The sequence below is a fragment of the Lipotes vexillifer genome, unplaced genomic scaffold (assembly GCF_000442215.2).
Source record: "Lipotes vexillifer unplaced genomic scaffold, Lipotes_vexillifer_v1.1 scaffold469, whole genome shotgun sequence".
NCBI classification, from domain to species: Eukaryota; Metazoa; Chordata; class Mammalia; order Artiodactyla; family Lipotidae; genus Lipotes; species Lipotes vexillifer.
The window spans coordinates 4,057,728-4,077,528 of NW_006788006.1; the positions used below are offsets into that span (position 1 = coordinate 4,057,728).

At 54.0% G+C, this 19,801-nt stretch overlaps 4 protein-coding genes across 4 annotated transcripts in view; 3 read left to right on the forward strand and 1 right to left on the reverse strand.

Moving 5' to 3' along the window:
- Nucleotides 1-3,770, forward strand: part of GATAD2A (GATA zinc finger domain containing 2A) — a 102,415-nt gene extending 98,645 nt beyond the window's left edge. The window contains exons 12-13 of the mRNA XM_007461091.1: nt 168-363; nt 2,828-3,770. Of these exons, the coding sequence (XP_007461153.1) occupies nt 168-363; nt 2,828-2,958 (327 nt within the window). The 3' untranslated portion in view covers nt 2,959-3,770. The remainder of the gene's footprint in view (nt 1-167; nt 364-2,827) is intronic.
- Nucleotides 3,771-9,260: 5,490 nt separating this feature from the next.
- TSSK6 (testis specific serine kinase 6) lies at nt 9,261-10,474 on the reverse strand. The gene has a single exon (XM_007461092.1). It carries the CDS (start codon nt 10,366-10,368, stop codon nt 9,547-9,549), a length of 822 nt encoding a protein of 273 aa, XP_007461154.1. The 5' UTR covers nt 10,369-10,474; the 3' UTR covers nt 9,261-9,546.
- A 665-nt stretch (nt 10,475-11,139) lies between these two features.
- Nucleotides 11,140-19,140, forward strand: NDUFA13 (NADH:ubiquinone oxidoreductase subunit A13). The gene is made up of 5 exons (XM_007461094.1): nt 11,140-11,325; nt 16,754-16,832; nt 18,189-18,260; nt 18,657-18,730; nt 18,948-19,140. The coding sequence occupies exons 1-5, from the start codon at nt 11,232-11,234 to the stop codon at nt 19,061-19,063; spliced, it is 435 nt and encodes a 144-aa protein (XP_007461156.1). The 5' UTR covers nt 11,140-11,231; the 3' UTR covers nt 19,064-19,140.
- Nucleotides 19,141-19,655: 515 nt separating this feature from the next.
- The window catches only part of YJEFN3 (YjeF N-terminal domain containing 3), a 9,598-nt gene continuing 9,452 nt past the window's right edge, over nt 19,656-19,801 (forward strand). Inside the window, exon 1 of the mRNA XM_007461093.1 lies at nt 19,656-19,771. Within this exon, the coding sequence (XP_007461155.1) occupies nt 19,656-19,771 (116 nt within the window). The remainder of the gene's footprint in view (nt 19,772-19,801) is intronic.

Genomic DNA, 19,801 nt, shown 5'->3' on the forward strand with positions numbered 1-19,801 from the left:
CCTACCCTCCCGCCTCGGTGTAACTTACCTAGTCTCCTGATTTTGGACTTTAGGGATCCCGTGTGGGTGGGAAGAGGTCAGCCAGAGCAAGGAGCGGCTGCGCTGAGCATCTTGCCCTCTGTTGCCCCCTTCCCCACACAAGCTGTTGCACCCTCTCTCCACTGTAGGCCTCCAGCCAGCTGTCCCGGGGCTCGGCCACAACGCCTCGAGGCATCCTGCACACGTTCAGCCAGTCACCCAAACTGCAGAATGCAGCCTCGGCCACAGCCCTCGTTAGCAGGACCGGCAGACATTCCGAGAGAGCCGTGAGCGCTGGCAAGGGCAACGCCACCTCCAACTGGAAGAAGGCGCCCCTGAGTACAGGTGGGCAGACCCCGTGGGGCTCGGAGTAGGGACCTCGCTGGGGTTGGGTCCATCCCTTCCTTATTTTTAACAAAGACGTGCACACGCACAGGTAATGGCACAAAAGGGCCCTGAACCTGCAGACGTGCTACCTCGGACTCTTCAGCTTCATCTCTTCTGTTCACTAAATAGGATGCCCTGAACAAGTGGTAGCCCTGGATAAATACTAATCACCCTTGCTGTCTCCACCCTCTATACCCAAACTCTCAGCTCTTGACCCAAAATGGGGGACAGAACCTGTTCAGGCAGTGCCCCCCACCCCCGTGCCATCAGTGGACCCTGTGAGCATAGATGCTCATTTTGCCAACTCACCCCCTCTCCCTTCCAGCCATAGAGAATGTCTGATTCTGCTGTTACAGTGTACTGATACCTTTTGCGGCACACTGACTTCATTTCTTGCTCACGCAGTGTCCTTCATTCCCTGCTCTCTGGGCACCCTCTTCCCAGCCCCTCTGACTTAGACAGGTCAGATGGTACAAAGTGCAAAACAGAATGAGAAAGCAGGCAGGAGGAGGGGGACCCTTGGGCGGGGGCTGAGATTTCAGCTGAGGTAGGCAGCAAAGGCGTCTGAGGAGATGGCATTTGAGGAACAACCAGGGGAGGTGGAGACCCTCAGGTGGTCACTCACCAGTCTGCCACAGCCCCACCTTCCCTGGATTGTCCTTGGGTCATCCCCCATACCATTTGTCCTGTTTTTTATTATTTATGTGCTGGCCTTAGGATGAAAGTTAAATATGTCTTGTGTCCGTCAGTAATTGGACAGTGAAATGTAGGCACAAAGAGCTGAGAGGTCTCACTGGAACAGGTGTCCCATCTCCCTCCTCACCCCCACGCCGGGCTTGCTCTAGGAAGAAGAGGCGCCATCATGAGATCCATCTCACTAGTCAGAACCGGGAAGTCTGGGTTGTTGGTGGAAACAAAACACAGAAGCCGGCTGTGCACGCAGCTGACCATGAGTTATAAACATGCCCAAATGTCAGAGCCTTCTAGAGGAGAGTGAGCTCGGGGGAGTTCATCCAACTGCAGAAGAATCTGGCTCTTCTGGAGAGCGGAGAGCATTTGTAAACAAACCAGAGATACTTTTGTTCAGCATGTTTAAGATTACAGCTAAGAACTCATAGACTGGTCAGAAGTTCCTTTTCTGGGAAATTTGAAAGTACATGAGATAAGTGGGAAAAGTCAAATATGAGAGTACGCGTGTATGCACAGTGATAGTACGACGTAAAAACTTTGTATTAAGGGTAACGTTCCAAAGAGAATATGAAGGAATAAATAGTTGCTGTGTTCAACGATTTGTGGGATTAGACATGAAAGTGTCATGGCTTAAGAGCAGCGTTTCTCAGAAGAGTTCTGCTTGGACTCCTGGTTGCCCTGGGTTTCTGGATGGTGGCTTTCTGGGCAGGACCTAGCAGCAGGTTTCTGGAGTGCTGGCCTTGGATGCGCAGGGAGGGTTCTGTGGTGCATTTGACTTTGGAACATTTATTCCACAAAATATATTAACCCACCAAAAATACTTCTGGGTAACACAGCGACTCTGGGCCCTGCTGCGGCTGAGACTCCAGGGCAGTCCTTTCCCGCAGGCCAGCCCAAAACCTAAGTGTGCCGGTTGGAGGCTGGTGGGGCGGTGGGGGGGCAGGGTGGGTGTGGGTGTGTGATACTTGGGGAATTCCCTGGCCGTCCAGTGGTTAGGACTCGGCGCTTTCACTGCTGGGGCCTGGGTTCAGTCCCTGGTCGGGGAACTAAGATCCTGCAAGCCATGCAGCACACTGCCCTCCCCCCCCCCCACCCCCCAGAAAAAGAAGTGATGCTTGTTCATTGTGGAAATTTGGAGAATACAAAAAGAGGAGATAATGGCAGTGGCCATTGTCAACTCCAGGAGAACATATGCTGCACTTCAGGACTTTCTCCTCCCCCCCCCCGCCTCCACCTCTTCACTCACGTGTCACACGTGTGTAAATGCCAGCACATATATAATAAAAAATAGGAAGTACCTTACAGAGGCATCATGCTGTATTTAGCATTCTGTGTCGCTCTTAATGTTTTAATGAGAGAATGTTACCATATCATTAAAAACTTTGAGGACAGGATCAGTTGTAATGACTGCATAGTATTGCATCATACTGGATTGCTCAGTTGCACAGTTCAGTCATTTGCAGTTTTTCAGTGTTCTGTATAGTACAGTAGTAAACAACTCAGTTTTCATAGTTCCGATAGATGACAGAATCTCTGATTATTGCCCCACGTGTAAGGTTACCATGGCAGAGGCTGGGAACATTGTAAAAGCGATTGAGTTATTAAAGTCTCTTTAGCTTCAAGGCTGGTATTTGAACCACCTTTGCTCAGTGGGCCCAGCTGAGGCTGAGGTCCTCCCAGGAGCCTCCCCCTGACTGGGGCTGTTGTGGCCTGTTGCTCTGTTCTGTTGCAGGCGGGGCCCTTGCATTTGTCAGCCCGAGCTTGGCGGTGCACAAGACCTCCTCAGCTGTGGACCGCCAGCGGGAGTACCTCCTGGACATGATCCCGCCACGCTCCATCCCCCAGTCGGCCACGTGGAAATAGTGCGAGCCGGGCCCAGTGGAGAACAGGCTCCCTCCTCCCTCCCACCTGGCCCCACCACCCTCCACTCGGGAAGACACCCTGCTCCCCGAGAGGGCGAGTAAGCGCCGGCCGCGCTGCGGAAGTGAGAGTTCCGATCTTGGCTGCAAAGTCTCATCGACGTGGGGGGACCACTTCACAGGTGGACCAGGATTATTACTGGGGACCTTTCCCATGGGCTTTCTTCCTTTCTTTGCCTTTAGTTTGCCCAACACCAGCAGAAAAGCGGACCTTGGGGGCTGGTTCTGCTCCTCGCCCTCTCCTTCGGCCCCCTGAAGGGCACATGGACGGCTCACCCTAGACACTGTGACACGCTCGGGCAGTGGCGCCCGGGGCTTCTGAAGTTGAGCGGAGCATTCTGTTTTGTTTTTGCTTTTCCCTCTGTCTTAGCCTCCTAATCTTTGACTGCCTTCCTTCATGGCAATCTCTAGGTTGACAGATTATTTTTAATCACCTCACGATGATGGAGTTTAATGTAAACTGTGCAGACCTTCCCTGCCAAGCACGGCCCCCATGCCCTGGAGGGTGGGCCTCTGACCACCCAGCCCTTGCTCCAGCAGAAGGCCTCTGCTGCTGCTCGTCCCGGAGACCCCCGACCTTCCACACTTAAGCAGAACAACAAACTGCAACCCGGACCCAGCCAGAGAGCCGTCAACAGAGTAGGGAGGAGGGAATCGGCAGCAACATCCAGAGCCTGAGCGGGAAGTTGGAGGGGCTGGGCTGGCTGTTGTGTTTTTTTGTTGTGGTGGTTTATTTTATTAAATTCTTTTCTTTTCCTACTTAACTTTGATGGACAACATCCTAAGCCCTGGCCTGTGCTTCTGTCAGGTGTGTCTGGGTGGGGAGGCGCCCCTGCACCGCCCCACCCCCACCCCCAGACTTCAGGGTTCATGTTTGGGTCTAGTTTAGAACCTTCCCTTAAAGCAGCTGCCAGGGTTTGCCTTCAGACTTTTTTTTTTTAACCCACCCCTAGAGTCTACAGAAATGTCTTACAAAGGATCAGGTCTGCTTTTAGTTGTGTTGTGTTTTGGTTTCTCCCACTCCTTAAAAATCGGTCCGTGAGGAAAGGCAGAAGCTGTTGTGTGTGTGCTGCACATGGGCCAGCTCTGTGCAGGTGTGAGGGTGTCATGTGTATGCACACACGCGTGTGTAGATGGGGTATGCTGCTCCTCACTTCAGCCCCAGCCCTGGTTTTCCTGTCCATGCAGTTAGGGACTTAATTTAAAATCCTTATTTTGTAGAGCCACCTTCTTCGAATACACTGCTGCAACATTCTAATAAAGGCTCATTTAACCGCCGCCGCGCCCTCCCCCACGTTGTGTGACTATCAGTGTTTAGAGGACATTTTTGACATGCCGTAGAACTAGTTTTCCAAAGCGTTCTGATTTTTTGTTGTGTAAAATCCTAAAGTTTTCATTGATTTTTGTTTTGAGTACATGATGTAGATGGGCTGAAGGAGGGGAGGGCAGGAAAAGGGTGGCTTTCATTCCAAGATCCAGGGATTTGGGGGAAAGGGGAAATTGACCTTCAGGAGGGGTGGGGGAGCGGGGAAGGGTGTGTTTTTACACCAAAAAATCAAGAGTATGCAAGCATTTCTATTCCTCTCATTTTTCTGTGTGCCTGGCAAATAAATACCTGTCTTATACTACTCTGAGCTGTTAGCTCTCTCTGTTCAATGACATGGGCCAAATTTTCCGAATCCTCCAAGAAGGAGTGCCCACTGGCCTCCCCTGCAAACTGACCTCAGTCCTATGCAGCAACTCAGGCATCTGGGCCAAGGTCACCTCTGCACTGGGTGTGCACCATCGTTGTTGCACCCCCCGCGGGGGCTGACTGGGTCTGTGACTCCAGGGCTCAAACTGAGCCACTTGCATTGGCCCCGAGCCCCGTCCCCATCAGAACCTCACTCTCCACTATGCTCAGGAACCACCTCTCCTCACCTCACCTGGCCAGACTTCTCCAGGCTGTTGAATAGGCCTCGTGAGTTCAGTACAAACTGACCGCCACAGGCGGAGGATGGGAAGGCCAGGCCCTGACCCTGTCTCTGCCTCCTGCAGCCCAGCATTTGCAGGAACATTCCCATAGTAGGACATACTGTGACATAAATGTAGCTTTTTAAAAGGGGGTCAAGAACGTGAGATGCCTTAATCTTTACTCATTTCTACTGTCTCAAAACTTCTATCTCCCCCCTTTTTTCCTTTAATTTCCCCTTTGCAGTGTAACTTCTATAAGCCTCAAGTGCATGGTTCTGTGATGAAATTTATAATGTTGCAAGAAAAAGGCATTAAATACCTCTCTGAATACAGGAAGGATATTAACATTAAGGGTATTCTCCCAGCCCCAAAGCCCACGCTTCAAAATTGGCTACAGTTCTGGGAGTTTGTAGGCTGAGAGGTTCTGGTTCCCAGGAGAACCAGAGAATGTGGGAGCCTCCAGTCCCAAATGACAATTGTAACTGCCCGGGAATCTGTGACAGCAACCCCCGATGGCAACTGGAAACTATTCAAAACGTCAGCTGTTCTGTGGACTCTGGTGTGGGGTTCACCAAGCTCACTTCCCCATCTGAAGTGGCTGCCTGTGTGGGCCCGAGTGTGCACGTGGATGCTCTCACAGATAACTGTGCATCCACTTGGAGCTGCCCATGGCTCTGGCCATCCTGACCATGTCATGTGGACTCCAGTCCTCAGTGTCCCATGTGTACTGTTGGGACCCACACCTTTGACAAGGTCAACAGTGGCCTCTTCCCGGGAGGCGGGAAGTGGGGGCCAGGGGTGGGGGGCGGGGCACGGCTCTGGTCCTGTCTGTACTATAAGATCTTTAGGAAGCAAAAGCTCACTCCAGTGCAGAGGGAATGAAAGAGGTGACAGTACACCCCTGCTGCATCCTGTGGCTCCTGTGCCCCACAAATCACTCTCCCGTGGGCAGAGAGACACGGGGAGGAGTTTTCTATATAAATAATACATTATCATCACAGGGGTGTAAATAATGGGAAAGACAGTCCTTGCTGCTCTGCCATAGGGTTTTTCTTTGATGCCTAGTTATGCTGCACATGGCGTTTGCCTAAAGAACTTGGACTGAGCTTTTTTTTTTTCTTAAAGGACAGCTAAAGTTTTATAATCCTTAACAAAGAAAAGTATAATAGTCACACTAGTGTAGGGTATTTGGGAGGTGGTTTGTTTTGGTTGGGGGGAGGAGATTGTCACTTGTATTTATTGTGACTCTAAGTCTTTGATAATAAATGTTTAAAAAAATAATCTCCCACCAAACCGGAACAGAAGTTCCAGTAAACAAAGACGCTGGAATCAATGGCTATACATTGTGTCATGAGGAAGTTTTAGAATCTGAAGGACAATAAAGAAATGGATGATGTGTTGGCTGTATTTTTTTTTTTTCCTCCCCTCAGCCCTGGTATCCCACGTTGTTTTTGTCGCGGCTTTGGGGCAGCTTGGAAACTTGGGAAGGAACAGCAGGGTGACCCTTTGTTGACGGGGAAGCAAAGGAAAGGAGAGGACACCTGCTTCTTGGGCTTCTTTCAGGCCTCACTTGTCATGGGTATTTAGTCTTCCCCCAACTGGGTTCCGCACCCTTGCTTCTGGGCCTCCATTTCCACCAGAACCTGGGGCTTTGTGGCCCGTTTACCCACAGCGCTGGGGGAGTGCAGTGAGAATGCAGTGGGTTTTGCCCGTCGGCCTGGCTCCTAGCCATCACCAGCCTCCATCCCAGAGTGGTGGGCTTTTCTGGATTGGCATGGCATTGGGTGTCTGCTGCAGGACATGATGTTGCAGGTGTAGATTCTAAGCACAGAGGGTGGGAGCCACCCGGCTGGCTCCGAAATGAACAATTTCTGGTGAAAATTTGTTTTCAGAGGTTGACACACTTTCAAAATTTTATTCACAAAAATGAGACTTGTAAGCACTTTGGTGAATTCCAATGTGCAGTAAATGTCACCCTGTTTTCCTAGGTGCTTTTACTTACTTATATATATATATATATTTTTTTTCTTTTTTTGTGGTACGCGGGCCTCTCACTGCTGTGGCCTCTCCCGCCGCGGAGCACAGGCTCTGGACACGCAGGCCCAGCGGCCACGGCCACGGCCCACGAGCCCAGCCGCTCCGCGGCACATGGGATCCTCCCAGACCGGGGCACGAACCCGCGTCCCCTGCATCGGCAGGCGGACTCTCAACCACTGCACCACCAGGGAAGCCCTACTTACATATTTTGCTGCTGCTTGTAATTGGGGCATCTCTGCCTCCAGCCTCCCCAGTGGCCATGACTAGCCTGGGCAAGGCATAGAACTGGTACAAGACATGACTGAAATTAAACGCAACCCTGTCCTGCTCCACCCGTGACACATACTGGTGCCCCACACCCCGACACTGGCTGAGAGAAGCCCGCTTCCGGGGTTCCACGGCCAGCCTTCAAGTGAGTCTTTGCTGGATTAGGCACAAGCTCCTCCGTTGACAGAGGCCAAGTCTCATGCATCTTCTCCAGCTAACAAATGGGACACCAGCCCTGGTCCCTGAGACCTTGTCCCCTCTGAACTGAGTTGTGGGTGTGGCCGTGAAGCAGGAGGACCCCAGGCCCATTGCTTACACAGATCAATCAGTGGACAGAAAAAGGCATGTGCCATGCCCCAGGCATTGGGATCACACCTTGAGACAAGGGTGAGGAGAGAAAGAATGGGGTATCACGGGAGGTGACCTTTTTAGGCCAAGTCTCGCGTGAAGGAGGGGAAAAGTGGTGCAGGGAGTGGGAGCAGCCTGTGCAAAGCCTCAGAGGTGAGACCAAGCAAGGCAGGTTGAGGACAAAGGAGAGTAGTATGGCTGGACCTTGGGGGCAAGGGGAAAAGGATGTGGGTTTTATTCTGAGTGAGCAAGTCATTTCCCCTTTCTTAGCCTGTTTCTTCCTCTGCAAAATGAGGGGGTTGGGGCCACAGCCTATTTGAAGGGAGTGAGGGTAGAGGTGGCACATAATCCCCAGGGCACCTGAGAGCCATGGGGGGTGAGGGAGCAAGGGGTGGGGTACGGTCAGACCCATAAATGACCACCCTCCTCAGGTACTGTGGGGCTCTGGTGGAGGCAGGTAGGATAAGGGCCTAGGCAGGTGTTTCCCATACACCCCAAATGACAAGAGCCACTGTCACCAAACCCAGTAACCTCATCACAGGCAAAATAACCCCCAATCTCCCCCAGGCCCCGTGGGGTCCCTCTCCAGATACCAGACACACACCTTTTACCTCTCCACCTCCTTTCCCCCTCCATTCCAGCTACAGGAGTTCCTAGCATTACTCAAGCACACCAGCTCCATCTTGTCTTGGGAACACTTGGAACACTCCTTTTGCTGTTTCCAGTGTTTGATTCCTTCCCGGCTCAGCTCAAATGGCGTTCCCTTCAGTCCCTCCTTGCTCACCCCCACCTGGCATTTAGCAACAACTTACAATTATTTTATTTTCACACCATTCTTTTATTTTACTTTTCACTTGCTCCTTTCACTGACAGCAGGGATGAATCCAAGCCATTTGGCTGAGTCCCAGAGCCTGGCACACAGCAGGCGCTCAAAAAAATGCAATGAATGAACAGAGTAAAGAATGAACCCTCAGACAAATGCCCCACCCTCGACTCTCCCCCGAGGCTCTTACCCTCACCAAGGAAGGGACCCTCACTAAGGAGAGCTTCCACCACCTCCCCACCCCACTTCAGACATATCTGGGTGCAAATCCTGGCTGTTCTTGGGCAAGTGATACCAGTGTGGGCATCAATTTTCTCTTTTGCAAATGCTGTTTCTGTAGGGACAGGCGACCCCCGCCCCTTGCTGTACCATCCTTAAACACCAGAAGGGTGCTGGGGTTCTTGCTCCCTAGTCCAGCACCTCCATTCCCAGGACCATTATACGACGCCGGGGACGACTCCAAAGCCCCTTCGAGTCTGCCCAAGATGGGAAGCCCGAAAGGTCTGGGTTCGAATCCTTCCAACTCCCTTTTCAGACCTGTAGCAAGAACCTCTACAAGCTTTTCTCTAAAATGGGGCGCCCGCGCCTGCCTTCTCCCAGGGAGCAATCCCCTCCCCCCAGCTCCGTAAAAGGGGGCCGTCGCTAGAGCCAGGTGCGAGAAAGAGCGAGTTTATTGCAAGTTCCAAGGGGGGCAGCGCCTGGAGCGCGCCGTTCCTCACCGGCATGCGCGGTTGGCTGTGGACAGACGCCCTCTGCGCGCGTCCGCTCGCCAGCAGCTTCTCCAAGCAGCCACTGCCCGCCGCGTAGCGGTCGCTCATTCCGCACGGGGGCAACGTTTCCCTCTCCTCTCGTCCAGCCCCTTCCCGGGGGCCTTCTCTCGGGGAACCGAGGAAGCGCACGCGCCCTTCTTCTCTTGGGATCGTGGCGGAGGAGCTGAATTCCAAACGGGGTCGACTGCCGCCCCCGGCGTCGAAGTGGGAAAGAGGAAAGGGCGGGTGCGCAGTGCCGCGCGGCGGCTTCGCGGAACTCCGGAAGCGCGCTTCTTGCGCGTGCGCTGCGCTTGCGCAGGGCTCGGGGTGGCGGGAATGGTGGGAACCCCGGCTTCTAGCCGGAGTCCTCCGAACGCAGCCAGCAGTGGCGCGCTACTTGGCTCGCGGAGGGCCTGGCCGCCGGGCTGAACTGCAGCAACTCGGCTATTAGGGCCTTGCAGCGCTCAGACAGCTCGAGGCCATCGGGGTAGAGAACGCCGCGCTTCTGACGCCGGGGCAGGCCGGCGATGTCGGAGTCGTCGAAGGGCATACACCCGGTGACCATGACGTAGAGCACAACACCCAGGCTCCACACGTCGTACTTCTTGGGGTCGTAGGGGATGCCGAGGAGTACCTCGGGCGACGCGTAGGCGGCCGAGCCGCAGTAGGTGGTGCTCAGGTCGGGGTAGCCATGCGCCTGACGGCCGAAGCCGAAGTCGGTGAGCTTGACGCGGCGTTCATCAGGGCTCAGCAGCACGTTTTCGCACTTGAGGTCGCGGTGCACCAGGTGGTGGTCGTGCAGGTAGCGCACAGCACCGGCGATCTGCGCGAAGAGGTCGCGCGCCTGCCCCCCGGGGATGCGCCCGTTTCGCTGCACGGCCTGCAGTAGGTCGGTGGCGGCCGCCTCCATCACGATGTACAGCTTCCCGTTGCACACCTCGATGAACTCGAAGACGTGCACGATGTGCGGGTGCCGCACGCCCCGAAGGATGGACAACTCGCGTGGCAGGAACTTGTTGACGAAGTCTGGCGGCGCGCGCCGCCGGTCCACCACCTTGATGGCCACCGTGCCCTTGTATTTCTTGGACGTGGCCACCTTCACCTTGGAGTAACTGCCCTCGCCTATCGTGCGGCCCAGCTTATAGCCAAGTTCGCTCAGAAGTTTGTCGCCTGACATGGTGGCGCGTGGGGAGCAGGAGGCGGCTGCTGTCGGTGGGCGGCCGGACTCCGATCTCGGGCCTAACCCATGGCACTTGGCACCTGCACACCCCCACCCCCATGTGCCCACTCCCGGGCCCCCACCGCCGCGGTGCCCTTTATTGCCTAGGTAACAATTTCTGCCTTGTGAAGTGACCGCGGGCGTCACCCCGCCTCGGGGTGGGGGGGTGGGGGCCCAGACCCCGCCCCGTGGTGTCCCCCAAGGCCCTAGCTAGGGCTTTGTGACTCATGATCACGCTGAATGGTGCAGTTCCCGATGAGAGGACACTAGCAAGGAGTCCCGACCACCACCAGTCCCGATTCCACCAGTGGAATCCGTGCCTGGGATTGGGGCGGCTCCTCATGAGTCCGAATCTGAGTAGCAGCCTTCCCCCAACTTCGGTACTCAGCCCTGACCCTGTGGAGCCCTGGGCTGCCCACAGGGCCCCCCGAGAGGGAGAAAATGGGAAGAGACCTGAGGGTTTCTAGCTGGCCTGCACATCGCCCCAGAGGGAAGGTGAATGGGTGGTCCTTTGGTGCAAGGACCCTGGCGACCGGACGGGCTGCAGGCTTTGACACCGACTAAGCCACGCCCCATGTGGGAGAAGAGAAAATAAGGACTTTACGGCCGCAGCTGGGGCGTGCAGTCGATCCCGGGCCCAGCTATCCGAGCTCTCCCACGCACTGGGGTAGGTAGGTGCACCGGGGTAGGTAGGTGCACCAGCGCCCTAGGTTTCGCAGCCGTGTCCGAGACCGGCGCGGCTGCTTCCGCCACACTCATCATGGCGTTGGTCTCCGTTGCGTAACTTCCTCCCGCGACCGGAAGTGCAGGGTCCTGTAAGCATGGCGGCGTCGAAGGTGAAGCAGGACATGCCCCCGCTGGGGGGCTACGGCCCTATCGACTACAAGCGGAACCTTCCGCGTCGGGGACTGTCGGGTTAGTGTCGCCCTGCGCCGGGGTGTCAGGGTCTGGGCCTTCTGGGTGCCGCGGCGGGGTCGGGACGCCGGGGAGTCTAGCGGGCCTCAGTTTCCCTCTCCATATGACGGGAAGCGGAGTTCCAGGATCTCCAACAGCTTCAGTACTAACAATAACGACAACTGCTGCAGTTTGTCGAGCATTTACTAAGCCCTTTGCCTCCTCGGAACAGCCCAAGAGGTCGGTGCCGTTAATTCCCATTTTACAATTGATGAAACTGAGGTTAATTTAGCCCGCGCCGCGATCCTTCCGCCACGTTCCGGTTTCACAGGTGGGGAAACTGAGGCCCGAGAGAGGATGCGACCTCCCCACAGGGCCACCCAGAGCAAAGCTGGGGCCGAAACCCGAAATACCGAGGGAATTTAAAAGATGTTCTGGAAAAAAAAAAGAGAAGATGTTATGTGCAGTGGTTCCTCTCTGGTGGCCCCCAACTTCAGGCTATCCCAGAATTATGTGTTCTTAAAATTGTCAAGGGTTCTAAGTAACGTTTTAAATTTTTTTATTGGGTTCAACACAAAAAAATGTAAGCGAGAAAGTAAAAGGCGCCCATACTCTGCACCCAAGGATAACGGAGAAATACAAAAAATGTAAAACGAGTTAAGAATGAATACTTTGTTACAAGTCATTGAACTTTACATTTAACCGTGCGCATGTTGTGCAAATTATGCCTCAGTTAAAAAGCCAAAAAATTCATGGGCATGGTTTCAAAAAAAAAAGTTATAATTCAGACAGTAGAAAAGTTACTGTCAGGTGAAAACTCAGGTCTTCCCCTGCCCCTTCTTGGCTTTTTTGTAATCCAGAACAGAGGTTGGCAAACTTTTTCCGTAAAGAGCCAGATAAACAGTTCGTGCTTTCTCTGCCAGATGGTCTTTATCCACTATTGCTGCTTGTTTTTACAACTTTGCAAACCTAAAAGTGTTCTTAGCCCGAGGGACATACAAAAACAGGTCACAGACTAGATTTGGCACCACATGGGCACTCGACTCTAGACTCATTCCTAGATTCAACAAATATAAAGCGATCTTTGAGTCTCTTCTTAACACCCAGGTCAGTGCACTCCTCGGGTGTGTGACATGAGGTGTTTATACATGGATAGTTCTGTGACCAGGCTGCAGACCAGGCTGCAGAAGGACCCTAGCCCTTGGGTCTCCCTGGGCTTCCCATAGTCAGCATCTCTTTCTTTTTTTTTTTTTTTTTTTTTTTCTTGCGATACACGGGCCTCTCACTGTTGTGACCTCTCCCGTTGCTGAGCACAGGCTCCGGACGCGCAGGCTCAGCGGCCATGGCTCACGGGCCCAGCCGCTCTGCGGCATGTGGGATCTCCCCGGACAGGGGCACGAACCCGTGTCCCCTGCATCGGCAGGCGATCTCTCAACCACTGCGCCACGAGGGAAGCCCTCTTTCGTTTTTAAGTGACAAATGTGGCCCATATCCCGGTCCTTTTCCAGTTAATAATACAGCAGTGCCTCCCGTGTGCCTCAAATACCACCAATTGGGGTTGGGTCTCCCATCACAGCCCTTGACACCAACTTTCATTGCAGCACATACAGACCCACCCCAGTCTTTCCTGGTTGCAGAGGGGTGAGGAATATAAGACCACATTCCTTTCTGGGATGTGGTCTTTGTTTATGTACCTGCATTTAGTAATTGTTGAGTGCATCCGTGGTGCTGGGCTGTGTCCTGAGGAGCTCACTGTTTAGCTGAGGAGACAGACACATCACTCCATAATTTCCCATTGTGGTCAGTGCCGGAGCCTAGGATAACTGGGGCTTGCTTTAGCCAGAATGGGCGAAAGGACCTCTCTGAAAAGGATTTCCCCAGGCAGAGGGAACAGTAAATGCAAAGGCCCTACAGTCTGTCTTGCACCCTGCCCTCGTCCTCTGTCCTCCAGCCTTATCCACAGCTGCCCTCTCCCAATCAGTCTTGCTCTTGTCAAGGCACCGTGGCCCCAAGCCTGGCACCGACTCCCCTTTTCTCTGCCTGGCCCACTCAGGGCCAACATCCCAGAACATGCCAAGCTGGCTCAGGCCGCCTTTAATCCATGCTGCTACCAAAGTGACTGCTACCCCCACCTTTTCCCTTTATCTCTCACCCCCAGCTCTCCTCTCTCCACTCCCACCTGCACCCAGTGGCCCTTTCGTTTTTTTGGTATCTTTAACATTTTTATTGAGATTCACATGCCATACCATACAGTTCACCCATTTCATGTGTACAGTTCACCAATTTTTAGTCTATTCACAGTTATGCAACCATCGCCATGATCTAAATTTACAACATTTTCATCACCCCAAGAAGAAATGCTCTACCCGTTAGCAGTCACTCCACATTCTCTCCCAGCTCCTGACAAGCACTAATCTGCTTTCTGTCTCTGGATTTGCCTCTCATATAAATGGCATCATTCACTCTGTGTCCTTTTTGTGTGACTTTTCTCAGCACGGTTTTAATGCTTATGTTGTAGTGTTTCAGTGCTTCATTCTTTTTTATGGCTGAATAATATTCTTGTATGGATGGACCACATTTTGTGTGTCCATTTACCACTTGATGGACATTTGAGTTGTCTCCACCTTTTGGCTGTTATGAACAGTGCTGCTGTGAACATTCCTGTACAGGTTTCTGTGTGAACATATGTTTCCTTTCTCTGAGGTGGAGTGGAATTGCTGGGTCATACGGTAACTCCCCATTTAACTTTGTGAGGAACTGCCAGACTGTTCCCAAATTGGCTGTACCATTTTACGTTCCCACCTGCAATGTACGGGAGTTCGAATTTCTCTGCATCTGGACAACACTAATTACTTTCCATTTAAAAAACTTTTAGCCATCCTGGTAGGTGTGAGGTGGTATCTAGTGTGGCTTTGATTTACATTTCCCTAGGGACTAACAATGTTGAACATCTTTTCATGTGTTTATCGGCCATTTGTATAGCTTCCTTGAAGAAATTTCTATTCACATCCTTTATGCATTTTTAATTGGGTGGTTAGTCATTTTATTATTGAGTTTTAAGAGTTCTTTATATATTTTGGATACCATTCCCTTATCAGGTATATGATCTGCAAATACTTTCTTCCAGTCCGTGGGTTGTCTTTTCAGCTCACTGATGGTGTCATTTGCAGCACAAAAGTTTTAAATTTCAACGAAGTCCAATTCTGTTTTTTTCTTTTGTCACTTGTGCTTCTGGTGTCATATCTAAGAAACTATTGCCTTATCCAGAGTCACAGAGAATGACTTCTCTGTTTTCTAAGAGTTTTATGTTTTAGCTCTTAGTACATTGAGGTCTTTGATCCATTTTGAGTTAATTTTTGTGTACGGAGGGAGGAAGGAGCACACTTCTTTTGCATGTGGCTATCCAGTTGTCCAATTTGCTGAAAAGACTGTTCTGTCCCCATTGAATTATCTTGGCACCCTCGTCCAAAATCAATTGACCATAAATGTGAGGGTTTATTTCTGGACTCTCAGCTCTGTTCCATCAATGTACATGTCTATCCTTATGCCAGGGCACACTGTCTTGTACACACAGCTGCGTGATAAGTTTGAAGAGTCCTCCAACTTTGTTCTTCTTTTTCAGAATTGTTTCAGCTATTCTGGTCCCTTCCATTTCCATATGAATTTCACGATCTGCTTGTCAATTTCTGTGGGACTGTGGGGGGAAGGTTGGGATTCTGATGGGGACTGTTGAATCTGTACCTCAGTTTGGAGAGTGCTGCCATCTGAACAATGTTAAGTTCCGATCCATGAACACAGGATGCGTTTCTATTCATTTAGGTCTTCTTTACACATGGCCCGCACCCCCTTCTGGGCATGCCCCTCGTTGGCCTCTCCCACCAGACTGGCAGCTCTGGAGGCACAGACACCCCCTGAAGGCCTGGGGCCTCGGCCTCACCACTGTCAATGAGGAATAGATGAGTTAGAGCTGCATCATCTTAAAGGCCACCTTACCTTAGTCTTGGAATTTATCTTACGGATGGGCCCACACATGGGTGCCCAATGTTGAGGGCAAGAGGTCCTCACAAAGACAGTCTCTCAGTCTTTTCCCTGGGGCTGGGTCGGAAGAAGCAGCCCCGGGCCTCTCTGCAGCTGTTGCAAATAACAGGCAGCTCTGATGAAACGCTCCCACCCAATGGAAAGAACGTTGAGTGCCCAACACAGGTGGTCAGCCATTGTGGGAGAGCCATGAGTGCACTACGGACTGGTCCTGGGCACTCGGCCCTCTCAGGAGGGGTCCTACTTCTGAGCACAGGAACCAGGGTGCCCTCGCTACCTTGTCCCCCGTAACATGGAAGTGCCTTACCCTGAGCTCATGTTTTTAACAGGTTGAACTAAAGGGATTAAAAAATTGAGCCAGTTTCTCATTTATCTCTGGGTCCAACAGAGGTGCCAGAGGAGCCTTGTGCTGGAGACGAGCTGAAGAAGAAAGAGTCCCCACTTTGTCCCCCCACGAGTCCCAGGAAGTGGCTTTACCCACCATTTGCCGGTCCTTTACTGGGTGATAAATGGAGCTCGGTTTGGCTGAGCTTGTCATTTCATCCCAGCAACCACAAGTTCTGTCCAGAGGAGAGACTGAGGCTTGAAAAATGAGGTGGTGCAGGACAAGCCAGCCCCAGCCAGGCCCCAAGCGTCCAGACCTCCCCGAAGACCCCAGCAGGCCCACAGCCTGTCAGTCAGAATTATAGCACAGGTGCCCACGGGTTCTCAGTAAATATTCATTTCAGCCTCTGTCTCCTGGGGTCCTGGGAAGGGGCTCCACCCCACTGGGCCGGGAGGAAGCAGCACCTGGGAGCCCAGGGGGTGGCTGGGCAGCCCCTGCAGGGCACTGCCTGCCTCCAGCAGCCCCATCCAGCCCCCTGTGGGCAGCACACAGGGAGGTGGCCCAGGCAGCCGGGACCTCCGTGGAGCTGGGACCCAGCATGGACACCGCCCTTCCCAACGGGGACCAGCTGGCTGAAGGGAACCAAACAACCTTCTAGTCAGTGGCGGGGCCAGGGCCACCCAGCCATAAACATTTAGGCTCTCAGGCCCTCTAATAGTCTCTGCCCGTCCTGTACCTTCCAGGAACCCTGGCATGGGGGCAGAGGTGTAGCAGCCTCGCAGCCTGGTGTCCCCGCCCGCAGACTGGGTGAATGGGATAAAGAGTGGGCTGCAGCTGCGGGGGGGGTGGTGTCCAAGGGAGGGGGCCAGTGGACTTTCCACAGAGACAAAAAAAAGTAGTCTGAAAAAATAGGCATTAGAGATGGTACCGGCCATCTCTGGCAGGGGGTTCATGAGGGCTTTTGCCTTCTCCCTCATTCATGTTACTGGAGTATTTGCACAGTGAGTGGGTTATGCTTCAGGAGAAGAAAGGACAAGGTGGCCTGTCCCACGTGCAGGTGCTGAGCAGCGCCCCCTCTCCCCACAGGTTACAGCATGTTCGCCGTGGGTATCGGGACCTTGCTGTTTGGGTACTGGAGCATGATGAAGTGGAACCGCGAACGCAGGTAGGCCCTGCGCTGGTGAGGATGGGAGGGTGGGGACGTGTGCCTGTGGACTTAGTGTACCTCGGGGCCCCTTGTCAACTCCTCAGGCCTCAGGGAGTGCAGGCCCTGACACAGCAAGTCGATTTCTGGGCTTTACCCTCAAGGAATGACTGACTAGTAAGCAAGAAGCTCGCCGCCAGATGTTTACTGGGTGCCCTTGACGTCCACCACTGGGTACCCGAGGGTCCACGTTAGCATAGCAGAGGTGGAGGTGGAGGGACAGGCCCGTGATGCACTCTCTTAGTGGGTTTTTGTCTTTTTGTGGGTGGTGACCGGGCAATGATGATATAAAGGCTTAAAAAGCAGATCATGCAAGATAGTGGCCGGGCCAGCCGTACAGGGCCTGAGGGACCCAGGTCTGCAATGGCCTTGGTTGGGACTCTGGCCGCCTCTGAGCTTGCCGGACGCCCCGCCACGTGGCTCCTTCTCATTGGCTCCCAACGAGCTAGGCCCCTCCACCCTCTCCCACTCTGTGTCCTGTGTCCTTAGCACCCACCTCAAGCTTGCGCACCCCTAGCACAGGCGGTGCTGGAGAAGGCCTAGCACGTGGAGGGAGCTCAACATTGTTGAGTGAACTCAGGAGCACCTGGTGGGTGCTGGACGCTAGGGCCACCACACTGGACAGGCAAGACCAGGCCCAGTCTCCCAGAGGGACCCAGTAGTAACCACAGTGTGTGACTGTGGTGAGGGCAGCAGCCTGGAGCGGGGCTGCTACCCTGGGTCCTGGGGGATGGGGAGGGGGTGGGAGGGTTGAGTTGGGGGCTGAAGTTCACCCAGACCCTTCCTTGTGCTGCTGTGAGATTCCTGGTGATGAGGGGACAGGGCCGGAGGCCACTCCCTGGGCCACATCATTGGGCATCGCTCTCCCCACACCTCCCAGCACAGGTGGGGCTGGTGGCTTGGAGATGCCAAAAAGCAGGGAGAAGAAAGGAGCTGCCCATGATGCTTGCTCCCCCACGGCTATTTTGTGGTGAAAGTGATGTGATTTTGTAAAGTCCAGAACCCCATGATGAACGTTCCCCACAGTTCACTGCAATCATCAGGCCCGGGCTATTTTTAGGATTTAAAAAAAAGTTTTGAACTGAAAAGAAAGTGTGAAGCCAGCAGTCTTGTTGACTGACGCCGCCTGTGTCGACTGCATGCCCCCCCCATCCCCCGTCTCAGGCTGCCTGTGGGCAGAGCCCACTGCCCAAGCCCTTCCCCCTTGCTTGCCTCTCCCCCAAACCCCTTTCCAGGGTAATGCATGTCCAAGGGCCTCATCATCTTCCCCCCATCCCACCATGGTCTGATCTGAGTGTTGGTTTTGGGGTTTCACAGGCGCCTGCAGATCGAGGACTTTGAGGCCCGCATTGCACTGATGCCTCTGTTGCAGGCAGAGAAGGACCGGAGGTGTGCTGCTGGGGCCAGGGTCGGGAGGTTACAGGCCTGAGTGCTGCAGCCTGCAGCGTGGGATAAGGCCAGAACACACATGGGGACCGACAGCCATGACCTTGTACATGGCTCCGGGGGATGTCCTCATCCTTGGAGAGGGCCCCAAACTTGATTTGCAGCAGAGACCCAAGAGAGAATGGAAGGGCTTCTGGAGGAGGGGGCATTGGGGCCGGGCAGGAGGACAGTAAGAGTCTGCCAGTGGAAGAAAGGAAAGAAGAGGGGTCAGCATGCGCAGGGTTGAAAGCTGCAGGAGGTGATGGGGAGGTGGGGCAGGGACACGTTTGGCAGGTGTGTTCGTCAGGGGCCCCTCAGGGTGGTCAGGCCTGTCCCCCACCTCCCACCCTGTCCCTGCAGGGTTCTCCAGATGCTTCGGGAGAACTTGGAGGAGGAGGCAATCATCATGAAGGACGTGCCGGATTGGAAGGTGGGTCCTCAGCAGGGAGGGCGGGGGTCTAGGCCACTGCAGAAATGCAGCCTCCCACAGAAAACCTGGGGCCGAGGGGTAGTGGGTGTCAAGTGCCAGAAGGGGAAGGCAGTTTTGGGTGTAGGCACAGTGGCTGCCAGGCCTGGTGGGGTCCCAGCAGGCTGCATGGGCCTAAGGGGTTAGCTGCACCACCACCCATACACTTCTGTCCCCTCAGGTAGGCGAGTCCGTGTTCCACACAACGCGCTGGGTGACCCCCACGATGGGCGAGCTCTACGGGCTGCGCATGAACGAGGAGATTCTCCACGCCACCTATGGCTTCATGTGGTACACGTAGGCACCTGTGCCCCTCAGACCACTGGACCCCTACTCCCTCCCTACCAGGAGAGAATAAATGCTCTGGAGACTGGCCTGCCTGTGTCCTAGGGACTGAGTGATTGGGGATTGGGGGCTACAGGGTGTCACAGGAGGTGCAGGGACTAAGCAGAAGATGCCAGTGGGATGGCCCCTGGATCACCCTTTAGCATCGGCTACCAAATATGCCTGGACTTTTTCCTACCTTTTTTGAAACGCTGCTTGTCAGCAGCCAACCCCTTCAGACTGGGGGGCTTCTCCACCTGGGTACGGGGTGGGTGGGTGACCTGCATAGGAGGGCACCGGGGTGGAGAGGGGCGCAGTACAGGCGGGTCCCCTCGCTCCTAGGCCAGGATCCCATAGCAGGGGTAACCGACCCATCGCTGCTCCTCCAGACTTTGTTTTCTTGCCAATATTCACAACTCTGGGATTCCCGCCATCCTCTGAGGCAGCAGTGGGGTTAAGTCCACTTGCACCTACCGACCAACGGCTGTGCACAGTGCCTTCGCGGCGTCTCTTGATTGGCGGACACACAGGGTGGGCGGGAGGAGAGAGGACGCCCCCTCTGCCCAGGGATGCACTTAAAAGGCTGTGGTGGTGGTGGCTGCCTGCGCGCCCAGATCACCTCCGCCATGAGCAGCGCGGCTGGCCCGGACCTAGCGGAGGCACCCGAGGAGCGGTGTTTCCTCAGGTCAGCCGGTGGGGGGGGGGGGGGGGGCAG

What these genes read in the sequence shown, in the direction of transcription:
- TSSK6 (XM_007461092.1), bottom strand. Translation starts at nt 10,368, where the DNA reads ATGTCAGGCGACAAACTTCTGAGCGAACTTGGCTATAAGCTGGGCCGC.
- NDUFA13 (XM_007461094.1), top strand. Translation starts at nt 11,232, where the DNA reads ATGGCGGCGTCGAAGGTGAAGCAGGACATGCCCCCGCTGGGGGGCTAC. An exon ending in TCCGCGTCGGGGACTGTCGG is followed by an intron (nt 11,326 to 16,753) that starts GTTAGTGTCGCC and finishes CTCTCCCCACAG; the next exon opens with GTTACAGCATGTTCGCCGTG. An exon ending in CAGGCAGAGAAGGACCGGAG is followed by an intron (nt 18,261 to 18,656) that starts GTGTGCTGCTGG and finishes CTGTCCCTGCAG; the next exon opens with GGTTCTCCAGATGCTTCGGG.